The sequence below is a fragment of the Rhinoderma darwinii genome, chromosome 4 (genome assembly GCF_050947455.1).
Source record: "Rhinoderma darwinii isolate aRhiDar2 chromosome 4, aRhiDar2.hap1, whole genome shotgun sequence".
NCBI lineage: Eukaryota > Metazoa > Chordata > Amphibia > Anura > Rhinodermatidae > Rhinoderma > Rhinoderma darwinii.
The window spans coordinates 73549106-73570548 of NC_134690.1; the positions used below are offsets into that span (position 1 = coordinate 73549106).

General features: G+C 44.5%; 1 protein-coding gene across 1 annotated transcript in view; it reads right to left on the minus strand.

Moving 5' to 3' along the window:
* LOC142760420 (uncharacterized) overlaps positions 1 to 21443 on the minus strand; it is a 45644-nt gene that overhangs the window by 11771 nt on the left and 12430 nt on the right. Inside the window, exons 5-9 of the mRNA XM_075863607.1 lie at positions 19946 to 20152; positions 17450 to 17512; positions 12966 to 13007; positions 10479 to 10561; positions 5246 to 5351 (exon numbers count right to left, since the gene is read on the minus strand). Of these exons, the coding sequence (XP_075719722.1) occupies positions 5246 to 5351; positions 10479 to 10561; positions 12966 to 13007; positions 17450 to 17512; positions 19946 to 20152 (501 nt within the window). The remainder of the gene's footprint in view (positions 1 to 5245; positions 5352 to 10478; positions 10562 to 12965; positions 13008 to 17449; positions 17513 to 19945; positions 20153 to 21443) is intronic.

The following is a 21443-nucleotide window of genomic DNA, read 5'->3' on the forward strand; positions in this document are numbered from 1 at the left end:
GGCCCCCCGCACCACATCAATAGAAAGTTACTATAGTAACTCGGGCCGCGGGCCCCTGTTACTATAGTAACATACTTTACTTACCTTCCTGGTTCCGGATCGCAGCGGAGGTCCTGACGTTAAGCGCTGTGCGCAGCGCATGACGTCACAGCGCTATGCCGCCGCGCACAGCATCGAGACTACAGAACTCCCGCCGCGGCCGAAGAGGAAGGTAAGGTAAGCCCTGACTGGCGAGGTCTGACTCCCGGGACCCGCCAATCAGCTGTTTTGAAGGGGCCGCAGCACTCGTACGAGAGCTGCTCCCCTTCATTCCGGTCACACTGTGAATCGGTGTCGGCGATTCACAGTGTGGGCGAGTAGTGAAATGAAGGGGAAGCAGCTCTCGTACGAGTGCTGCGGCCCCCTTCAAAACAGCTGATTTGCGGGTCCCGGGCGACACATCAGCTATTGATGGCCTATCCTGTGGATGGGCCATCAATGTTTAGGGACTGCACAACCCCTAAGCCTACGATGTAGCAGGCTTAGGGGGCCCATGAGACAGGATCACAGATTGTGTGATCCTGTCTGCTGGGCCCTGTATCTAAGCCAATCACATGGTAGGCTTAGATACATGGCCCATGCGTGATCCTGTCTGCTGGGCCCTATATCTAAGCCTACCACACTGTAGGTTTAGATACAGGGCCCCAGCACACAGTAATCTTATACTGTATAAGATTACTGTCTGCTGGACCCTGTATCTAAGCCTACCTTGTGGTAGGCTTAGATACAGGGTCCCACAGACAGTATCACACATGGGCCCTGTATCTAAGCCTTAGGGTATGTGCACAGACACTAATTACGTCCGTAATTGACGGACGTATTTCGGCCGCAAGTACCGGACCGAACACAGTGCAGGGAGCCGGGCTCCTAGCATTATAGTTATGTACGATGCTAGGAGTCCCTGCCTCGCTGCAGGACAACTGTCCCGTACTGTAATCATGTTTTCAGTACGGGACAGTTGTCCGGCAGCGAGGCAGGGACTCCTAGCGTCGTACATAACTATGATGCTAGGAGCCCGGCTCCCTGCACTGTGTTCGGTCCGGGACTTGCGGCCGAAATACTTCCGTCAATTACGGACGTAATTAGTGTGTGTGCACATACCCTAACACATGTGTTACTAATCATTTTTTGTGTGTTTTCTTACAGGTTCGGTTGTTGGATTACGTCGGATTCCAGGACTACTTAGATGACAACTTTTTTTTTATTGTCAATAAAATGGTTAATGAGGGTTGTGTGGGTTTTTTCTTATTTCAATAAAATATTTTTTCTATGTCTTTGTGTTTTTTTTTTAAACTATATTACTACCGCCTTAGTAATGGCCGCCGGCTGATTGACAGCATCCATTGCTAAGGCGGGGCTTAGTGTTAGCGGATGCAGAGGCTAACACTAACCCCCTTTATTACCCCGGTACCCACCGCCACCAGGGGTGCTGGGAAGAGCCGGGTACGATCTAGTACCTGACCATCTGTAGTGATGGTCGGCCACTGGGGTGGCCGCAGGCTGGTATTATCAGGAGGGGAAAGGCCAAAAACAGTGGCCCTTCCCATCCTGGTAATGCTGCCTGCTGCTGCTTTATTGTATCTGGCTGGTTATGAAAATGGGGGGGACCCGACGTCATTTAAAAAAAGAAAAAATAATTGGAAAGAACGATGTCAGGTCCCCCCCAATTTTCATAACCAGACAGATACAACACAGCAGCAGCAGGCAGCATTACAAGGGTGGGAAGGGCCACTGTTTTTGGCCTTCCCCAGCCTAATACTACCAGCCTGCGGCCATCCCGGTGCCTGCCCGTCACTACAGATGGTCGGGTACTGGTTTGTACCCGGCTCTTCCCAGTACTCCTGGTGACGGTGGGTACCGGGGTAATAATGGGGGTTAGTGTAGCCTCTGCACCGGCTAACATTAAGCCCCGCCTTAGTAATGGAGGTTGTCAATCAGCCAGCGGCCATTACTAAGGCGGTGATAATAAAGTTTAAAAAGATACAAGGACATAGAAAAAATATTTTATTGAAATAAAAAAACAACCCTCATTAACCATTTTATTGAGAATAAAAAAAACGCCGTCATTGAAGTCCTCGAATCCGAAGTCCAACAACCGAACCTGTAAAAAAAACACACACACACAAAAATAATCAGTAACACATAAAGAAGCAAAATTATTATTCTTACCTATCCTGGGTCCAGCGCTGGAGACCCAATGTCAGCGAGCTGGGCCCTGTATCTAATCCAATCATGTGTGATACTGTCTGCTGAGCTGTGTATCTAATCCAATCATGTATGATACTGTCTGCTGGGCCCTATATCTAATCCGATCATGTGTGATACTGTCTGCTGAGCCACTGTATCTAATCCTATCATGTGTGATACTGTCTGCTGAGCCACTGTATCTAATCCTATCATGTGTGGTACTGTGCAGAGCCACTGTATCTAATCCTATCATGTGTGATACTGTCTGCTGAGCCACTGTATCTAATCCTATTATGTGTGGTACTGTCTGCTGAGCCACTGTATCTAATCCTATCATGTGTGGTACTGTCTGCTGAGCCACTGTATCTAATCCTATCATGTGTGATACTGTCTGCTGGGCCACTGTATCTAATCCTATCATGTGTGATACTGTCTGCTGAGCTGTGTATCTAATCCTATCATGTGTGATACTGCCTTCTGAGCCACTGTATCTAATCCTATCATGTCTGATACTGTCTGCTGAGCCACTGTATCTAATCCTATCCATAGTTTATAGGGTCGTAGTGCTATAGATATGCTATGCTGTCTCATATACACACTTTTTTTTGGGGCGGACACATATGTATTGGGGCTATTTCTCGGACATTTTAAGCCCTGAGGGTATGTTCACACGGCAGCGTCTGTTACGGCTGAGATTACGGAGCTGTTTTCAGGAGAAAACAGCACCGTAATTTCAGCCGTAATGGCATGTGCAGGAGTCTTTCGCTGCGTCCATTACGGAAGTAATTGAAGCTGGTTTTCCATGGAGTCCATGGAAAACGGCTCCATTTACGTCTGAAGACGTGACAGGCACTTTTTTACGTGCCGCCTTTTGACAGCGCCGCGTAAAAAAAAATGACCGTCGGCACAGAACATCGTAAGACCCATTCAAATGAATGGGCAGATGTTTGGCGACGCTTTTGAGCCGCATTTTCGGACGTAATTCAATGCTAAAACGCCCGAATTACGTCCGTAAATAGTGTGTGTGAACCCAGCCTTAGTGACACCCCGGCTGCTAGTGCTGCATTGTTGGGTCACTTAGGAGACCCAGCGATGCAGCTGAAAGCGGACCGTCGGCCATGAGAAGTTTGCAGGGGGGGGGGGGGGGCCCAGTAAGAATTTTTGCATCGGGGCCCATGAGCCTCTAGCTACGCCCCTGAACTGGACCATGAAGACAACTGAAGCTGACAGTCGTGCAGATCACTTATTGTTGGCGTGTAAGTTTTTGGGAGTTTTCTCCACAAATTACCTATTAGCCCTTTATTTATTTATGTACAACATAATAACAGTGTTTACTTTTCAAGTGGACATGAACTTGTTCTCTTAAACCAGATCGGCCTAAATCGGTTCTGTTTGTGCATCAGGAACGTTCTGTTCCAGTTTAGGAGTTAGGGACTCGCAAGTCTGGGGATCCTTGTCGTGGATTGCGAGCTTGCGTCCTTTTGGCCAAAATGATTACCAATACCCCAGGTATTTTTCATTATTATGTATATTCGCTTCTCTTGGACACAGCCGGGTCTTTGATGCTGGGAGAGCATGGTGTGTTGCTGTTTGGCATAGCAAGCAGGGTAGCCCGCTCTATGAATTATCAAGGCGTCACAAATAGGCTTCTACCTGGCTATACACGTTGTGCCTCATGACGTACACACTATCCCTCCATGTTTCACTCACTTGCACCCCATTATCCATTTATTTCTATTGAGGCACTTCATTTATTACTGCCCCCTATATTTCACTTATAGTATTACACTTGCACACACACTATTCATTTATTATTTCTTACTACACATCCCATGCACCACACACCACTCCCCTCAAGACTAGTGGGAGTGGCTATTATTATTTAAAGCACCTGCTCGCCCTTTCATCAGCATTTCTGGCCTGGCTGTGTCCATTTGCAAGTATGGCCTTTGTCGGTGTTTTTGTATATGTCCCTGTGTTTTTATCGGTTCAGATCGGCCTAAAGAAACATTTCCTCAGGCGACCCAGTCCAACAATGTCTGGAGAAGTAAGGATCCAGACACATACTGCTATTAACATAGCAAACACATAATATAATAACAGTGGTATATATTACTTATATATTACTTGTAGCAGCAACATATTTATTTGTAAATGTGGTTATTTGTAAACTCTGAATATAAATATATGCATGCCCAAATTACAATTTAGGAACTTTAAAAGGGGTTTCTCAACACGACCATTCCTTTTTTCAAAGTAAGCAGCCCCAGGGATCAACCGTTTCTAACTTTTGAAAACCCCTTCGTTCCACTGATATAGCTGGGGGATGTAGAAGTCACCTACACATTTAAATAATATATGGCCATGTCCACCAGAGATGTTGCGGAGGGTGATCAGAGAGACTTTGTCTTCATGCTGGAGCTACCTTGAAGTATTTCTTCTACCTTGAAGTATTTATGATAACATACAGGAGTTTTATCTTTTTCAGATCAGCATAAAAAAAACTAAGTGAACTGTCATTGGAAATAATTAACTTAAAAGAAGTATTGCAATCTTAAGCATTTATGGCATATCCATAGGTTATGCTTTTGATGTCTGATAGGTGGAAGTCCCACTTTTGCGACCTTCATCCATTGGGAGAGTAGGTGATCCGGTTCACAAATCTTGAGTACCGTAGTTTCGATAGTGTTCATAAATAGTTGGCAGAACTTGCATTCAGCCCTCTTAAGAAAAGAGCTATACTTGCTTTTCGTTGAACTCTATGGACACTGCAGCAACTGGGAAACAGAAAACTGGGGTCACTAGACGCCAATTTTCTCTATAGGTGAGAGTCCAAGAGGTGGGACTGGGTGAACGTCCTAGAGGTTGGACCAACACCTAATAGGCATATATGGCATATTCTGTGGATTTATCATAAGTGCATTAGATGGGAATACCCCTTTAGGACACCTTTCTATATTGAACTTATTACTTCTAATTCTTTAAGAACAATGTACCGACATTTAGACTGCACACATACCTATATGATGACATATCCACATCCAAATAACTCTTGTCTTCTCCAAGTCTGTGTTGGCGCCACATGTAAGTTCTTTAACTAACTGTTCTAATGTCACACCAGTCACCTATAAGAAGGCGGAGTGTTATCATCTAACTTATATAACAACTATAACTTATATAAGTTCACACATAGTTTTTTTTCCCTATGAAAAATCTGTTGACATATATGCTGAATGTACAGCTCCGACATATGCAATTTTATGCCATGCAGCTGCATACATGAACTATGGCTCCCATTCAGGTACTTTGCAGTTAAGCATTGCAATGTGATATATTAGATAAATGAGTTTACACTACTTTACTAGATTAGAACTTCAATTTTCAATGCAACGCAATCTGGATGCAGAATAACCAGCAGAGAAAGAATAAGCATTCTTAGGGGTCGTAAAACCCCTTTAATGTCCTTTTCCGCACCACATATATAACATCCTGTAGTAGTTCACAGCTATGTTTGTTTTTTATTACTGGGAGAATGTCGGGGGCCATGGGTAACACCTCTTCTGGAGACACATTGATATCTGATTCTTAGTATCCAATATAGTATAAAGCTGGTACATATTTATTTATGTTAGTAATTTTCTTATATTCTTAATAGTGGTGTCACAACACAGGAATATTTCACTTAGGGATGTCAAAGCATAGAAATAATGCAAAAAGTGATGCCACAAGCCAGGAATAATGCACACAATGATGTCACGGCATAGGAATAATATACACAGTGACTATACAGTATACACAGTGACTATACAGTACGGGCATAATGCACATGGCAGAGCTGTACAGTAGTTAGACTTTCCATCACCTGAAGTAAAGATTACGTTTGCTGCCCTAGATCTGTATCTTAATACTCTGGCCATGGCAGTCTTATAGGCAGCCCCCTGGCATTCAGCATGTGGGGCACATGCCCCATCATCTCTCCCTAGCTATGCCCCGACACACAGTGATCTCACAGTTTAGGAATAATCCACACAGCAAAGTTACAGCTCAGGAATCGTACAGTGATGTTACAGAACTGGGATAATGTACACCATAAGTTCACAATGCAAAGATAGTCCACAATTCAGGCTTGTGCTCAAAGTGATATCACAAAACAGCTTTTTTCAAGAAAAAAAAACTTCCCAAAACAGATGTTCTGAGTTCTGTTCTTCTGTTCGGCATAATGCATATGGATGAAACACAGACCCTATAAAAGAGGCATATAAAAGAGGCTATACATTGATACATATACATAAATATACACACAACGCAACTTTTGGAGATGAGAAAGATACCACAGTGCCCCCATAACTGAACAGCAAACAGAGGAGCTCCTCTGCACTTTAGGTTGGTGCATGAGCGCTCATGCCTAATTATCATGTGGTAGCTGCGCCATATTAAAAAAAAATTTTAGCTTATAAAAAACACAGAAAAGTACCTATATGTGTCTGAATGGTCACCAAATGATGCCATCATAGGTCAGAAGTATTTTTCATTTTTATTATGTTGCTCAGATTTGTGCAGCACTTTTGTATGCATTTTGTTAGGGCTTGCTGTTTACCATTTAAAGGACTACAGTTCCCATGATTCCTCTCCCCTCTCACAGACATTGCCTATATTTAAAGCTGCACATGCCCCTCTGTTACAACGGCCGCAGACAGCCACAGGCATTTTTGGCCCGTGTTCCCATACAAAGTAAAAGATAGGATATGTCCTATCTTTTGCGGTACACTTCTACGGCCCGGAGATCTTCCATAAATAAATGGGAAGGTGTCCGTGAACAATAGAAGTGAATGCATCCGTAACTGCGGACCGTAATTGCGGTCTGCAATTACGGACAATTTTTTTGGTCGTGTGGTGGAGCATAAGGCCTCATGCACACGACCGTAGCCGTGTGCACGGCCGTGATTTTCGGGTCGGCCGGCTGCGGACTGTCAGCGGACTGTCAGCCGCAGGCCGCCCGCACATGCACATGGCCGCGGCCATTGTTTTCAATGAGCCCGGACCGCAGAACCGGGCCGTAATAAGACATTCCCGTTCTTTCTGCGGTCCGGGCTCCCGGGCCGTGCACGGACCGCAAAAACTACGGTCGTGTGCACGGCCCCATAGAAAAGAATGGGGCCGCAATTCTCCCGTGGATTTTCGGGGGAATTGCGGCCGCAAAAACACGGTCGTGTGCATGAGGCCTAAGGTAGTGCTGTAATCAACATTGTATGCTACTGAAACACAGCTCTGCTGATATACTGCTAGACTCTGACCTATCTACTGTCCAGCATGTGAAACAACATCTCTCAAGAGACAAGGATGGAGGATAGAGAAGACGGGGTAGGATATGGTAGTGGGGCACCGGTTTGCACACAGACAGTACGGATAAGAAGAAAAGCCTGATTAATAGTGTCCTATGTCCTCAATAGCTAATCACTGCTGACATTGCCAGACAAACAGAGTGCCTTTTTGTTAGCAGCAATTAGATGTTTAATTTAACTGATAGAGCAACCGGCGGTGTCAGCAGGGATCAGCTGTTTTGGAGAGGCATTGAGGGCAGAGCCACATAAGCAATGTAAGCAGCAATGTGTCGGCTGATGTGATGACTAGGAAACCATGATGCTGCTGTCGTTTGGAAGACAAGTAGTCCCAGGACTAGGCTGGGGTCATCTGGCTGGGACGCTGCGCCGTGGACAGACTGGACTGCCAGGGCTGGTCCTGGTCACTGACGCTTCACTCACAAGTATGTGGTTGCCCAGAAACTCTGCCCTTTGTCAGTACAGGCTTTCCTCTTCAACTTGACATGGTGACGTGAGGTCTTCTGTGCTCTGCCTGCTTGGATCTGTGCAGCAGCTTCCTCCCCTCAAATTTCGAAATACATAGCCTGTTACAGGTGTTTCATCAACCATATTGTTGTGAGAAATAAACGGAATCCTTTGTAGAAATATGTTATAAAAATGATTGGAGTTTAAATTTCACCCTAATTTTTCCAAAACTGTTATCAAGTTTCTTGACCTGGAACTCTATAAAGATATAGTCGGCACTAGAACCCACTTCAAGGGTGTCAATATAGATAGTTATATTGAATAAAATAGTAGTCGCGTTCCAAATTGGTTAAATTTCCCTTATGGACAGTATAAAATAATTTATAAGAATTATACGAAGAACACAAATTATTTTAATAATCCCAATTGCTGAGGAAGTGGTTCCTGGATAAAGGCCTTGCCAAAATTTATCAGCAGCTTTTCATAAGACAAAAACAACTGACACAAAATGATTGCCCAGAAGGCAGGAGAAATAGATTTTTAAAAACTGAAACTAAAAATGCTCACCAGAAGATTTCACCATTCACATATATTTTTATAACCTCTTACAGCTGCGCGAAGAACATTTTGACTAAATGTTGTCTTATCATTATAAAAGATCCTCTACTTTAGGGGATTCTGCCTTATACACTAGGAATTACCTTTCATACAGCTAAAAGTTTTAGAAGCATGATCGCCTCTAGTCGTTTAAAATCAGAGGTCTAAAAAATCTAAACTTGGAGTTTTCTTCAATTTTTGCAAACTTGGTTGGCATGTAAACGGATGGCAACAAAATTTTTTTATGTTGCCCTATGGTACAACATGGCAAGAAGAACTTCCGTCCAATATTACTAATGAAATGTTAAACATAAAATGATTTCCTAACTGTTCCACTTCATTTGTAATTTGCTGGAGTATAGCTGTAACCCATAATATGTAGGTAGGACAGTGCAATCCACGCAAGCAAGGCTTAATAAACACTGTTAAGCTCTGTTCACACCTGCATTGGACGCTCCATTAGGGGCGTCCATCGTAGATCCAGCATAGAATACCGGAAACAATGGTGCAACATGCTGCGCTGTTGATTCTGGTCAAACCACGGACACCCCGATGAAAGCCGACGGAACCCATTAAAGACAATGGGCTCCATCGTCCGCCGGTGGTGTCGCTGGTGCAATGAAACTGTCGCTTCCAGTTTTCCAGTTTTCTGCTCCTCTAAAGGAAAGCAGTGACCAAGGTGTGAACCCAGCCGTATAATGTCAGAAATGCAGTGATGAACCATAGTTTATAAATAAAAAAATTCTCGCATACAATAAAGACTTTTCAGACATACGGCTGACTATTTTAAAAACACATTCTTGTACAAATTCTAAATTGCTATCAGCAATGAATTAACAGAGAGTCTTATTGGATTCTCAAATTATGCACGCTGTCTCCTGAGGGACTCAATCAAGTGATCAAGAACACTAGATAACATTATAAAATGATATATAGGTCAAGGCATTTTATAGTTAGGTCGTGTGCATATACTCCATGTATTTCTTATTGTTGTATATTCTATTTCATATATGATCAAGTTGTGTGTATAGAGAGATGGAACGATACGTCATATCATTTAGCTATTATGAAGTTCTTTTACTATATTTTTATTATGATTGTCATATAATTCTGTGCTCGAGGTATGATTGTTTTGGCGAGATCACGCTGTGCCTGGCCGCTGTCTCACGCTGATTGGTCAGCGTCACAGGCAGGGAAGGTACGACTGGAGAATGAGGGTAGTTCACGTCCCATTGGTTAACTAACGCAAATTAGCATATAGGGTGCCAACACAACAGGGGGCTTTATTTCTGGAATGGGGGTCCAGGAAAAAAACAAAAGTGGCGCTGTAATCAAGTAACCAACGCTATTTAGGTCAACTCATATGATCTAGTGACAGGTCCTGTTTAAGGCTAGATTCACACGTGGTGGTCAAAATGCGTTTTTTCCCCCGCAAAGTTCTGCAAAGAAAACGCATTTTGACCGCAATGTGAAAAAAACCCAGCATAATATCCCTGCAGTTTGGCTCATTAATACATGAACACCTAATTAGGCAATCATATGTAATCAGATTATTTGTATGCTCATGTGTCAATGAACATTGGGTATTTATGGGTTAATGAGTTGAGTATTCACACAAGATAGAAAATACAGCTATAATAAGAGCAATTAAAATGCAAACATAACAGGTAATAGAAAAGGATATGTATGTTACAATGATGCTATAGTCTACATTATACAGACTACTGTATATACCTACAGTATATGACTTATTGGAGCTCACCTTTACATAAATTTATATCATTACAAATTCACATAAACACAAATGACTAATTTTGCTCTATGTATACTAAGAAGATAATACTTTGCAAAAAAAAAAAGTGGTTCTACCTTTGTGGCATGGAGGTCCAATTTTTCAAATAAAGTTAGGTCTACCTCTAGGGACTTTATGTTTCTTTTGTCCCTAGGATAAGCTGTGTAAAATAAGGACAGTAAACAGTTAGTAGTCTCCTTTATCAACATTGGAATTGACATGAACAAAGGTGTAGCTATCGTGGGGTGCAGAGGTAGCAGTACAGTAGGCCTTGGTACAGGTTTTGGATTGGGGCCTTGGAGCTTCAAGTTGCGCCTCTAGCTGGGAATGTGTGTGGCACAAATAAAATAAGATAAACTGCAATGTTCGTGTACTAAGGGAAATATAGGCCACAGGGGAAAAAACCTCCATGATGCTAAGGCTATATGTGGGTCTTAACGGCTCATAAAAGTGGCTCAGCTACGTGGACCTTTATATTTTCCTTGTGGTGGAGAAGGAGTCATACTAATGTCTGCATTAGTATGAGCAGTTGGGGTCTACCAGTGATGGCTATTAACCTATGGGGTTGGACTAAGTGACTTATTGTTCTGTAGGAGCAGTGGCTTGTTTCCTATTGTTACTCTCCTCTTGGCAACCCATCTCTAAGGGCTTAATCAGACGAACGTGAAATACGTCTGTACAACGCGCGTGATTTTCACGCGCGTCGCGCGGACCTATGTTAGTCTATGTTCAGACAGTCCGTGAGTTTGACGGAGCGTGTGTCCACTGCGTAAAACTCACGACATGTCCTATATTTGTGCGTTGTTCGCGCATCATGCACCCATTGAAGTCAATGGGTGCATGAAAATCACACGCACCACACGGAAGCACTTTGCGTGATTCGCGCAACAGCAGTAAAAAGTATGAATGAAAACAGAAAAGCACCACGTGCTTTTCTGTTTACAAACATACAAACAGAGTGTCATAATGATGGCGGCTGCACGAAAATCATGCAGCCATGCATCATACGCTGCTGACACACGGAGCTGTTATGGACCTTTTGCGCGCGCAAATCCAGCCTAAGTGTGTTTTATATGATCTAGTGATTGGTACCACAGGGCCAGAGATGTAATAAGTGAAAAATATGTTCATGAGAGAAGTCTATGGGATCTGTTTTGGCATCTCTCCTACAAGTCTTTGAAAGATGGAAAATGCAATGTCACTTTCCATAGGCTCCCACAGAGATTCGGGCTTGAAACACTCCCACTATGGCCTTGCTTCAGGGCAGCAACAGGGGCACGATATTCTGTCCTCCCCGTCAGTGGTGGTCCCAGCATTGATCAGAAATGTACAGCCTAATTTCATGTTTTTATTGTTTCTTAAGGATACAATGTGCAACTATGAAATACTTTATATGCGTAAAATAATATGTCTGTGAAAAGCTGTGAAGGGAAAGAAGATACATTCACTACCAGGGGCGTAGCTAAAGGCTCATGGGCCCCGATGCAAAAGTTCTTATGGGCCCCCCCCCCGCAAACTTCTCATGCCCGACGGTCCGCAGCCTTCAGCTGCATCGCTGGGTCACCTAAGTGCAGCCAGGGGTGTCACTAAGGGCTTAAAATGTCAGGGGAAATAGCCCCAATACATATGTGTCCCCCCCCCCAAAAAAAAAATGTGTGTATAGGAGACAGCATAGCCTATCTATAGCGCTACGACCCGATAAACTATGGATAGGATTAGATACAGTGGCTGAGCAGACAGTATCAGATACACAGCTCAGCAGACAGTATCACACATGATAGGATTAGATACATTGGCTCAGCAGACAGTATCACACATGATAGGATTAGATACAGTAGCTCAGCAGACAGTATCACACATGATCGGATTAGAGTTATAGTTCCCAATGCAGGGGAAGGGCATAACAGACAGTAGTTTCTTTGCAAAGTACTGGGGACACACTTTTCTTATAAGCTGCTGCAGTGCTGCCTATGTCTCTGCTCAGCTCTGTGAGCCATGATGTAGCCGGCACTCTGTCCCCCGAGGATGAATGTTGGCGGGTGGCTGGACATACCTACTTATGCAGAGCAGGTACAAGATGTAATATGATGGGGCCGGGGGAGGGGGAGTGGAAGTGGAAAAGGTCAGTCGACGACTCATGAGGTACCTCCTGCTCCTAGGACCACGACAATTCCCCCCTATACAGTGCACAGTCTACATGCTGGCCGCTGTAGTACACAGCCTAGTGCAGCCCAGCCAATCAGTATGACCCACACTAATTGGCAGCAGGCTGCGTAGTATAGCGTCCAGCAAGTGGGCTGTGCGCTGCTCAGGGAGGGGAAATGTGTCAGACTACAGGGCAGGGCCCGCCGCTGGGGATAAAGAGGTGGCCGGGCAGCAGCAGCCCACTACATACACCGGCATCTGGAATTTGCCAGATAGGCTGCCCGGCCCTGCAGTCAGCGTTAGTGTGGCGAGGGGGGCCTACGGGCCCCCCTGGCTTACGGGCCCGGTCGCAACTGCGACCGCTGCGACCCCTATAGCTACGCCACTGTTCACTACATTTGGTGTAATAATGATCTTACTGTATGTTGACACTGCGTTGTTTTCACTCTGTTGTATGTGATCTGTACAAAATAAGACATAATTTTGTTAAATTTAATTCCTGCATCTCATACTTCTTAAAGATGACCTGTCATTTGCCCAAAAAAATGCAGTTGACATCTCAGTTAGATTGCAGGCACCTCACAGATTATGATACTTTTTATATTTTTCTTCTAGCCACCACCTTTTCTGAGATATTGGGGCCGTTAGTTCTGGTGCCCGATATGGAAATGAAACCTTTGACTAACAAGTGGGTGATTACCGCTTATGAAGTGACAGGTGTTACCCGCCCACTTGACAGTCAAAGGCCTTATTTGCATATCGGGCGCCAAAATTAACGGCACCGATATCTCAACAACTGTGGGGGCTAAAAGAAAAACATAAAAAGCGGCCGAATCTGTGAGGCACCTGCAATCTAACTGAGGTACAGTTTTTTGGGCAGGTGACAGGGTGTTGTCCAGTGAAGTAAAATGTACCCCTAGGATAAGCCATCAATATCTGATCGGTGGGAATCCAACTCTCGGCCCCTTCGCCGATCAGCTGTTTAGAGGGGCCACGCTTCCCCTGCATTTCTTACACAGCTCCATACTGCACAACGTCGAGACACTCGTAGTGGTGGTGTACAGTATTACAGCTTTCTTCCATTAACTTCAATGTGAAGAAGCTGTAATACTGTACATTGCCGCTAAGAGATTAACGGCATTGGGCAGTTCTGAGTTTGTATTTATGCAAGGAGCACCAGCGCCGTGGCCCCTTCAATCAGCTGATCAGTGAGGATGCCGAGACTTGGACCCCCACTGATTAGATATTGATGGCCTATCAATCTTAGTTCACCGGACGACCCCTTAGGGCAGATACAGACGAACGTTGCGTTTTTGCGCGCGCAAACCATGCTGCGTTTTGCGCGCGCAAAAACCATTTGACAGCTGCGTGTGTCATCCGGGATTTTCGCGCAGCCGCCATCATAGAGATGAGGCTAGTCGACGGCCGTCACTGTCCAAGGTGCTGAAAGAGCTAACTCTTTCAGCATCCTCGACAGTGAATGCCGAACACAATATCGCAAAACCTGTAGAAAAAAAAGAAAAAGTTCGTACTTACCGAGAAATTCCCGGTCGTTGCCTTGGTGACGCGTCCTTGGTGACGCGCCTCTCTTGACATCGGGCCCCACCTCCCTGGATGACGCGCCAGTCCATGTGACCGCTGCAGCCTGTGCTTGGCCTGTGATTGGTTGGAGCTGTCACTTGGACTTAATTGTCATCCCGGGAGGTCAGACTGGAGGAAGAAGCCGGGAGTTAGCGGTAAGTCAGAACTTCGTTTTTTTTTTCTACAGGTTCATGTATATTGGGATCGGAAGTCACGGTCCATGGTGCTGAAACAGTTTAACTCTTTCAGCACCATGGACAGTGACTATCTCCTGACGTCGCGTACCGATAATTTTTTTGCCGGGTTCAGCCAAAACGAGTTCGGCCGAACCCGGTGAAGTTCGGTTCGCTTGTCCGGCTTCGCTCATCGCAAAAACACTCCGTTTGGATGTTCGGAAACAGAAAAGCTGTTTTCATTCATCCTTTTCACTGCTGTTGCGCGAATCACGCTCGTCCCACGGAAGTGCTTCCGTGTGGTGCGCGTGATTTTCACGCACCCATTGACTTCAATGGGTGCGTGATGCGCGAAATACGCAGAGTTATTGAACCTGTCGCGCTTTTTGCGCAGCAGACAAACGCTGCGCAAAAAGCACGGACTGTCTGTACTGCCCCATAGACTTGTATTGGTCCATGCGTGCCGCGTGAAAACCACGCGGCCCGCACGGACCGAATACACGCTCATGTGAATCCCCCCTTAAACTAATTATTTTACTGCAGATGAAGAGAAGATACTAACTGTAAGGGTATGTTCACACGGCCTATTTTCAGACGTAATTCGGGCATTCTATGCCTCGAATTACGCCTGAAAAGACGGCTCCAATACGTCTGCAAACATCTGCCCATTGCTTGCAATGGGTCTTACGATGTTCTGTTCAGACGAGGTGTCGTTTTACGCGTCGATGTCAAAAGATGGCATTTAAAAAGACACCCGCGTCAAAAAAGTGCATTGTCATTGACTCCATTGAAAAACAGCTCCAATTACGTCCGTAATGGACGCCGCGAAAAACGCGTGCACTTGCAAAAACGTCTGAAATTCAGGAGCTGTTTTCGCCTGAAAAAAGCTCCGTAATTTCAGACATATTTTGGTAAGACATGTAAACATACCCTAAGGGCTGATTCAGACCTGTGTGGCGTTTTTGCGCACGCAAAACACGCAGCGTTTTGCCTGCACAAAAGTCACTTACCTGCTCCGTGAGGCAGCATCATATGATGCGCGGCTGCGTGGTTTTTGCGCAGCCACCATCATTATGACACGCCATTCGGATGTTTGTAAACAGAAAAGCACGTGGTGCTTTTCTGTTTTCATTCATCCTTTTGACAGCTGGTGCGCGAAACAGGCAGTTCGCACGGAAGTACTTCCGTGTGACCTGCGTGGTTTTCACGCATCCATTGACTTCAATGGGTGCGTGATGCGCAAAATACGCAGAGATATTGACCATGTCACGCTTTTTGCGCAGCGGACAAATGCTGCGCAAAAAGCACGGACTGTCTGTACTGGCCCATAGACTTGTATTGGTCTGTGCGTGGCGCGTGAAAACCACGCGGTCTGCACGAACGCAATACACGTTCGTGTGAATCCAGCATAATACTGATATGAAGCAATTTACTTACTGGTAACTGTTCTGTGCAAATAGGTAAGGACCAGCTGTACTAGATAGTAAATTAATTGTTCTGCTCTAAGGCTGTGTTCACTCATTGCAGCCAATTCATAGTGCAAAATGGCACGGATTTGTCACAATTTAGCAAAACCCATGGGAAAAAACGCAATTTGACCACGACATGTGAATACAGCCTGAGGACGGCTTATGGACATAAATTTTCTTTTGTACATATAGCTAGTGCACGTATGAGACTATATGGACATGTGTACAGATGTAGCAGGCTGAACCCTCTAAGCGGAAATAGAAACTAACTTGCAGCTATCCAAGTCATTTTTGTAGTATTGACTCCAACAGTAATAATATTATCATTCAAACTCTAGGGAACTGACGGAAACCGCAGACATGCTCATGAGGCAGTTCCCTAATGTATTAGTGGGTATGAATTCAAATTGTAGCTTTAGGGCCTGTTCACATCACCGTTGCCCTTCCGTTGAAGGGTTCCGTCGGAGGTTTCCGTCGGGTTAACCCCTCAATGGAAAGGCAAACAAAAACCCAAGCTTCCGTTTCCCTAACCATTGATATCAATGGTGACGGAAACGTTGCTAACAGTGTTCGTTTGTCACCGTTGTGACAGGGTTCCGATGTTTTGACGGAATCAATAGCGCAGTCGACTGCGCTATTGATTCCGTCAAAAACTACGGTACCCTGTCACAACGGTGACAAACGGAAACCTTTAGCAATGTTTCCGTCACCATTGATATCAATGGTGATGCAAATGGAAGCTTGGGTTTCCGTTTGCCTTTCCGTTGAGGGGTTAACCCGACGTAAACCTCCGACGGAACCCTTCAACGGAAAGGAACGCTGATGTGAACACAGCCTTAAATGTACGTTAGGCAAAAAAGTTATCTGGAAAATTCCTTTGTTTCAGCTGGAATAAACAAGATGGAAACTTTAATATGTATAATGTGCATGAGATGTGAATTGCTTGTATTTTATGTCTGTGTGATATTAAACGCTATGTAAACCTTTTAAAGTCATTTTTTTAAACTAAAAAGGTCAGTCAGTGTGATTGGTGCAACTTTATAAATAGTTTTTATTAAAAATTATTTTTACTTTTTGAGATACAGCTGCTCTGTATACTCTATACAGAGCAGCTGTATCGTTCACTAAGACCTGAATCCGTCATTCCCGCGGACCTGACAGGTTCAGTGTCAGCGGATCCTGCATGTCTCTGACACACAGGATCCACCTGCAATATATCACAATTAAGTTATGAAATTAGATGTGATAGATTACAGGTGGATCCTGCGTGTCAGAGACTGAAACTGTCGGTGTGCGGACCTGACGGGAACAGGATTTAGTGCTAAATACAGCTGCTCTGTATACAGAATACAGAACAGCTGTATCTCAAAAAAGTAAAAATAATTTTTAATAAAAACTATTTAGAAAGTTGCACTAATCACACTGACTCACATTTTTATTTAAAAAAATTGCCTTTCAACAGTTTACATAGCATTTAAAGGAACTATAGCATGCATGAATGTGTGTGGACGGTACGCAAAGTCTAGTTTGTGTAAACACATGTGTGCGCCTATTTAGCTGTGTGCATTTTCTACAAGATATAATCAATAAGTATGGAGAAGGAAGAGTTTTAATATCGTATTACAGCGTCTGTGGGTGTGTCGACAATAACAACGGGCTGTTTACTTTCATATTACTCACCAGAACTGTGATTCCTTTTTTTTCGCTTGATTTCTTCCTTGTCCTTGTGAAAGCTTTTCCTTCCTTATAAAAAAAAAAAAAGTGAAAACAGTGATACAAAGTAGACAATAAGGGTATGTTCACAGTAGACAGATTTGTTGCAGAAATTGCGAATGAAAAACCATTCCATACAACTGAATGAATTGTTTTTGCAGCATTTGCATGAATTTCTTTTGAGAGCCCATTTGTGGAAGAGTCGCAGAAATCTCACAACAAATCTGCGACATGTGGACAAACCCTGAAGGAGTAGATAATTGAAAACAAGAATGAATAAGGCCATGTTCAGACGTGGCAAAATTTTTCCACTGAAAATGTTCGTTGCGAATTTGCAGAAACATTTTCATATTTGACAGGTAATTCAGACGTTGCAGATATCACAGTGGACTTGCTGCAGATTTCAGCCTTTGCAATGCAAAGGCTGAAATCCACAGTCAAATTCAGCTGCTTCTCCGCAACATAATGAGCATGCTGCGGAGGGAAAATTCTGCACCGCAGCTTAAATTCCGCAGAGTTATTTTCTGCAACGTCTGAACTAAGTTTTCTAAGAATGTATAGAAACAAATGTAAAAACGGCTGCTGCAAAATTCCACTGCGGACTGTCCGCTGCGGAATTCAACAGCAATTCCACCACGTCTGAATGTGCCCTAAATGTTGTCACATTAAGAATTCGAACAACATTCATATGTACTCAAAGGGGTTGTCCCAAGATTAAATGTTATCCCCTAACCACAGGATAGGTGACAATATGCTGATCGGTGGGGGTCTGACCGCTGGGACCCCCACCGATCATGAGAATGGGGGTCCCATTCCTCCGAAAGAATGAAGCGCCAGGTCATGCATGTGCCCTGCTGCTCCATTCATTCTCTATGGCACTGCCGGGGATAGCCGAGAACTGTACTCTGCTATCTCCGGCAGTCCCATAGACAGTGAATGGAGCGGAAGTGTGTATGCGCGACCTGCCACAACATTCATTTGGAGGAACGGGTCCTCTATTCTCATGATCGAAGGGGATCCCAGCGGTCGGACCCCCACTGATCAGCATGTTAACACCTATTCTGTGGTTAGGGGATAACATTTAATCTTGGGACAACCTTCAAGCCTGATGACACAAAAAAAAAACTGAATTCTAAGATAAAAAATCATATGCCACACATTTTCTGGTGCATTGTGAAAATGGCATCCAGCATTTTACACTTGAGTGCGCCTTCATGCAATTTTGCGTCAAAGCATAACATTTTGTTAAAAAAAATGAGAAAAATCATATTTGTGGCTAAAACTCTGACCTGAAGTAAAGCCTGAGACACATAACATATCCTAAATATAAATAGTTCAAGATGTGCAGGGTTCACACATGCCACTTGTGGTTATGTCTACATGCATATATCTTCACATAATCACTAGAAGTGAAGAAACAAAAACACTCCGAGTCACAAAGTTGACAGATTTCTTGATCAATAAGTATGGAGAAGGAGGAGTTTTAATATCGTATTACAGCGTCTGTGGGTGTGTCGACAATAACAACGGGCTGTTTACTTTCTTATCACTCACCAGAAGGGGAGATTCACACGAACGTTGCGTTTTTGCGCGCGCAAACAACGCAGCGTTTTGCGAGCGCAAAAACCATTTGACAGCTGCGTGTGTCATGCGTGTCTGATGCGCGGCTGCGTGATTTTCGCGCAGCCGGCATCATAGAGATGAGGCTTGTCAACGCCCGTCACTGTCCAAGGTGCTGAAAGAGCTAAATCTTTCAGCACCCTCGACAGTGAATGCCGAACACAACAGCGAAAAACCTGTAAAAAAAAAAGATAAAGTTCCTACTTACCGAGAACTTCCCGGCCGTTGCCTTGGTGACGCGTCCTTGGTGACGCGTCCTTGGTGACGCGCCTCTCTTGACATCGGGCCCCACCTCCCTGGATGACGCAGCAGTCCAAGTGACCGCTGCAGCCTGTGATTGGCTGCAGCCTGTGCTTGGCCTGTGATTGGCTGGAGCTGTCACTTGAACTGAAGTGTCATCCCGGGAGGTCGGACTGCAGGAAGGAGACAGGAGTAATCGGTAAGTTAGAACTTCGTTTTTTTTTTACAGGTTAATGTATTTTGGGATCGCAAGTCACTGTCCATGGTGCTGAAACAGTTTAACTCTTTCAGCACCATGGACAGTGACTATCTCCTGACGTCGCGTACCGATAATTTTTTTGCCGGGATCGGCCAAAACGAGTTTGGCCGAACCCGGTGAAGTTCGGTACGCTTGTCCGGCTTCGCTCATCGCAAAGACACTCCGTTTGGATGTTCGGAAACAGAAAAGCACGTGGTGCTTTTCGGTTTTCATTCATCCTTTTCACTGCTGTTGCGCGAATCACGCTCGTCCCACGGAAGTGCTTCCGTGTGGTGCGCGTGATTTTCACGCACCCATTGACTTCAATGGGTGCGTGATGCGCGAAATACGCAGAGTTATTGAACCTGTCGCGCTTTTTGCGCAGCAGACAAACGCTGCGCAAAAAGCACGGACTGTCTGTACTGCCCCATAGACTTGTATTGGTCCATGCGTGCCGCGTGAAAACCACGCGGCCCGCACGGACCGAATACACGCTCGTGTGAATCCCCCCGAACTGTGATTACTTTTTTTTCGCTTGATTTCTTCCTTGTCCTTGTGAAAGCTTTTCCTTCCTTATTAAAAAAAAAAGTGAAAACAGTGATACAAAGTAGACAATAAGGGTATGTTCACAGTAGACAGATTTGTTGCAGAAATCGCGAATGAAAAAAACATTCCATACAACTGAATGAATTGTTTTTGCAGCATTTGCATGAATTTCTTTTGAGAGCCCATTTGTGGAAGAGTCGCAGAAATCTCACAACAAATCTGCGACATGTAGACAAAGGCTGAAGGAGTAGATACTTGAAAACAAGAATGAATAAATGTTGTCACATTAAGGGTATGTTCACACGGCCTATTTACGGACGTAATTCGGGCGTTTTTGCCCCGAATTATGGCCGAAAATAGCGCCGAAAATAGCGTTGACAAACATCTGCCCATTGAAAGCAATGGACAGACGTTTGTCTGTTCACACGAGGCGTATATTTACGCACCGCTGTCTAATGAAGGCGCGTAAATAGACGCCCGCGTCAAAGAAGTGACCTGTCACTTCTTTGGCCGTAATTGGAGCCGTTATTCCTTGACTCCAATGAATAGCAGCGCCAATTACGTCCGTAATGGATGCGGCGTTCAAGCGCCTGCACATGCCGTTACGGCTGAAATTACGGTCATGTTTTCTGGCGGAAACATCCCCGTAATTTCAGCCGTTACGGACGCTGTCGTGTGAACATACCCTAAGAATTCTAACAACATTCATATGTATTTAAAGGGGTTGTCCCAAGATTAAATGTTATTCCCTAACCACAGGATAGGTGATAATATGCTGATCGGTGGGGGTCTGACTGCCAGGACCCCCACCAATCACGAGAACAGAGGTCCCATTCCTCCAAATTAATGAAGCGCCAGGTCATGCATGCGCCCTGCTGCTCCATTCATTCTCTATGGCACTGCCGGGGATAGCCGAGCACTGTACTCTGCTATCTCCGGCAGTCCCATAGACAGTGAATGGAGTGGAAGTGCGTATGCCCGACCTGCCGCACCATTCATTTGAAGGAACAGGACCTCTGTTCTCGTGATTGAAGGGGGTCCCAACGGTTGATGACACAAAAAAAAAACTGAATTCTAAGATAAAAAAAATCACATGCCACACATTTTCTGGTGCATTGGTATCCAGCACTTTACACTTGAGTGCACCTTCATGCAATTTTGCGACAAAGCATAACATTTTGTTAAAAATAAATAAATGGAGAAATCATGTTTGTGGCTAAAACTCTGACCTGAAGTAAAGCCTGAGACACATATCATATCCTAAAAATAAATTGTTCAAGATGTGCAGGGTTCACACATGCCACTTGTGGTTATGTC